The 3,984-nt window shown below is 34.8% G+C and overlaps 1 protein-coding gene across 1 annotated transcript; it reads right to left on the reverse strand.

Annotated features, from left to right (window-relative positions):
• Window positions 1–2,601: 2,601 nt before the first annotated feature.
• Window positions 2,602–3,582, reverse strand: LOC126766193 (uncharacterized). Its single transcript, XM_050484090.1, has 2 exons — window positions 2,874–3,582; window positions 2,602–2,793 (listed from the first exon to the last, which is right to left on the reverse strand). Exons 1-2 carry the CDS (start codon window positions 3,213–3,215, stop codon window positions 2,602–2,604), a joined length of 534 nt encoding a protein of 177 aa, XP_050340047.1. The 5' UTR covers window positions 3,216–3,582.
• Window positions 3,583–3,984: the final 402 nt, after the last annotated feature.

The following is a 3,984-nucleotide window of genomic DNA, read 5'->3' on the forward strand; positions in this document are numbered from 1 at the left end:
AGGGCTAAGTTCGGGTGTCACCGAACATTTTATACTCTCGCATGATAAAGTGATAATCGAGATTTCATTATCCGTTATTTACATATTTTTCAAATACCGTATTTGTGTAACGTTTTATTCCGTTATCATCATTGGTTCCTAATGTATACAGAGAAAGCATCAGATGGAATTCGAAATAGCGTTATATTGGAAGAAGGCGTGGTTGTGAACCGATTTCACCCATATTTCGTACATGTCATCAGGGTGTTAAGAAAATATTATATACCGAATTTCGTTGAAATCGGTCTTGTAGTTCCTGAGATATGGTCTTTGGTTCATAAGTGGGCGAGGCCACGCCCACTTTCAATTTTTATAAAAGGCCTGGATGCAACTTCCTTCTGCCATTTCTTCCGTAAAATTTAGTGTTTCTGACGTTTTTCGTTAGTCGGTTAACGCACTTTTAGTGATTTTCAACATAACCTATGTATGGGAGGTGGGCGTGGTTATTATCCGATTTCTTCCATTTTTGAACTGTATATGGAAATGCCTGAAGGAAACAACTCTATAGAGTTTGGTTGACATAGCTATAGTAGTTTCCGAGATATGCACAAAAAACTTAGTATAGGGCGGGGCCAAGCCCACTTTTCCAAAAAAATTACGTCCAGATATGCCCCTCCCTAATGCGATCCTTTGTGCCAAATTTCACTTTAATATCTTTATTTATGGCTTAATTATGACACTTTATAAGTTTTCGGTTTCCGCCATTTTGTGGGCGTGGCAGTAGGCCGATTTTGCTCATCTTCGAACTTAACCTTTTTATGGAGCCAAGAAATACTTGTACCAAGTTTCATCATGAAATCTCAATTTTTACTCAAGTTACAGCTTGCACGGACGGAAGGACGGACAGACGGACGGACGGACAGACAGACATCCGGATTTCAACTCTACTCGTCACCCTGATCACTTTGGTATATATAACCCTATATCTGACTCTTTTAGTTTTAGGACTTACAAACAACCGTTATGTGAACAAAACTATAATACTCTCTTAGCAACTTTGTTGCGAGAGTATAAATACAAGTTTAAGCACAAGAACCAAAATTTTGATTTATAAAGTGGCTCTCCGTCCAGTCTTACACCCCTATTCTGTGCACTTGACAAATTCAACATATTTCTAATTTGTCAAAGTTTTACATTTATCAAGCATTTGGTATTCTGTGTCTGAAATAAAAGGCTCTTTTCTTTATAAGTTGTTAAGATGCCAAATGCTCTTGACAGCAGTGCTCGTTATGAATTAAATATTTGATTGTGCATCTTGTTGTGAAAATGGAAGATATTTTACTTTTTTTATTATTGTTAAACGAAGATGAAAATTGTGATAATAGGAATCGCGCGCGGCATTTAAAAAGTTTACGCGACGATAGCAATCCATTTTCTTTGAGCGAGAATACCTTTGTGCAAAATTTTAGATTAACTCGTGAAATTTGCCGCCGCCTAATTGATGAACTGGCCCCACATGATAATCAGAAAACGTCACTACCTTTAACTGTAAGGGTTCTAGCAGCTTTGAACTTCTTTGGACACTGCTCATATCAGAAATGTGTAGGTAACAACGTCAACTTGCCCATGAGTCAGTCATCCCTTTCGAGAAGTGTGCCAGCTGTAGCAAAACTTATTGTGAAGGTGAAGGGAGGAGAAATAAAGTTTCCCAGTTCAATAGAGGAAGAAGCTTTTATAAAAACGGGGCAAGTATTATTGTAATACAAATAATAATATGCTAATTTCTTTGAAATATATTTCAGATTTTTTAGAAAATTTGGAATAAAAAGCACCATAGGAGCAATTGACTGCACGCATATTGCTACATATCATTGCTCCACCATCAAATAATGTCGAACGTCCTCTTAATTTATATTTAAATAGAAAAGGATTCTACAGTATCAATGTTGAAGCAGTAAGTTTGGTTTTTGCATGCACATACATATATGCCAATGCAATTTTTGAATGTATCGTTTTTTAGGTTTGCGATCACCGATTATGTTTTACATTTGTAAATGCTAAATTTCCAGGCGCAACACATGACTCTGGAATTTGGGCAACTTCTGACCTACGAGAACATCTCATTCGTCAGCATACTAATACGTCTGAGCAACAACGGAGAGAATCTTGGTTTCTTGGCGATCAAGGTTATCCTCTAGAACCGTGGCTTTTAGCACCAGTGGGAACACCTAATACCCATAAAGATGAAAGCAGGCATTACGTTCAACGACATAGATGACGGGGTCGCAGAAGACTTTGATTCTCCAATTAATGATTATAACTCTTCACAGTACGTGCGCGATGGTGAAAGAACAAGATCAAGATATATATCAACTCTTTAGTTATATATATACAGAAGCCAATCCATATTCTTATATACATATATAAATGTTCTCACAATTCGACTTTCGAAATACACTACTTACTTCCATTGTTTGTTTATTTATTTATCCTTTTTGTTAAAAGAAAACAAATTGAAATTTCCATTCCATTTTTTTTATTCTATTATAAAACAAAAAACCAAACTTTATTCAATAAAAATGTTACACATACGTTATTTGAATTTTAATTAAACTTTAGATATTATTTTTCATTACTATTAAACGTTTTTATAAGTTCTGTTATAGAACTAGTTAGGCCTTGAATGGCCTGCATCATTTCACGATGCTTCCGTCGCCTCTCTTCCTCAGCAGCATTCGTTTTTGGTATATCAGCTATCAAAGTGCTGATAAGCTTATTTCGTGCACTTCGTGATAGCACCAAAGTTGAAGCATCCTAAAAAGAAACAAACGTAATAAGAAATTGCAAAAAAAGTTATATATGTATTTTGTAATTATATCATAATGAAAACTTACCTGGTTTTCCAAGCTAAGATACGTAGATGGTGTCGATGGACTTGCTGTATGGTGTTCGGGATTTGGGCTTGCATCTACCTGACTGCATAATTGTTGAGGACTACCCGTGGGTGATGAAATTGCGCATTCATCCGTTTGCTCAATTGGCGTTAAACCTAGGCTTTGCACATTTTGCATCCCATCTACAGCGGCCGAGCCAAATGTAGACAAAGCCATTTCTTCGAAGTCCGTCATCGGCTTGGAATTTGGACCTCCACCTGTGAGCCTTTGAGTCATTTTCAACCGCCTTGCTCGAGTGCGCAGTTGGCTTTTCCAAACGCTGTGCTTGGCAAAACAACACATATGCCTGCAGCTGCTCGTGCGTAGCTCTATCGTTCTTGAGTTAACTATAAAATAAAAGTTAAATTATAAATTTTGTTAATAATTAAAATTTGGAAACTTACGTTGCAGAACTGTCCATTTTAACGAATAATTTGAATAGAAATCAGCTCTTTTCTATTTACATTATTTCTTCACCATACGTGTGGGGAAAGCTTTACGAATTGAAGCTTTTACTTTTATCAAGATTGCCACAAAATACCAAAATATTTCTCGCTTGTTAAATATTTGAGTTAATTGTCAATATTTTATTAATTTGTCAAAAGCACAGAATAAGAGTGTTAATGTAAGCTTTGCAGATTTGGTTTCATTTTTCGCCTTCTTTGATGAAAAAAATTGAAATATTTGAACTTAAAATTAAAATATTTTGTTTAAACAAAAACTTCATTCACTTTAAAACGAGATACTCAAATAAATATATCTATTCAAATTCTAAAGTACTCCCTTTTAATAAATATGCAATAAGAGCAATAATAAGGTTTTTCTATTCTAACAGATGGCGCTATGTTAAAAATACAAACGTTTTATATAAGCTACAATTTTATAGCCTCCACAATTAATAATTAACATTTTGTTACTACTAATTTACAGTTACATAAATACAGCCAAATATATAATCTACAAAGTCAGAGAACAGTGAAATTCATTCACATTAAATTAAATTAAAAGTTTATAATTTTCAGCTGTCACAAAAACAACACTGACAACACTGAACGCTTCCCAAAATTATATA

Source organism: Bactrocera neohumeralis, unplaced genomic scaffold (genome assembly GCF_024586455.1).
Source record: "Bactrocera neohumeralis isolate Rockhampton unplaced genomic scaffold, APGP_CSIRO_Bneo_wtdbg2-racon-allhic-juicebox.fasta_v2 cluster11, whole genome shotgun sequence".
NCBI lineage: Eukaryota > Metazoa > Arthropoda > Insecta > Diptera > Tephritidae > Bactrocera > Bactrocera neohumeralis.

What these genes read in the sequence shown, in the direction of transcription:
- LOC126766193 (XM_050484090.1), bottom strand. Translation starts at nt 3,215, where the DNA reads ATGTGTTGTTTTGCCAAGCACAGCGTTTGGAAAAGCCAACTGCGCACT. An exon ending in ATCTTAGCTTGGAAAACCAG is followed by an intron (nt 2,794 to 2,873) that starts GTAAGTTTTCAT and finishes GTTTCTTTTTAG; the next exon opens with GATGCTTCAACTTTGGTGCT.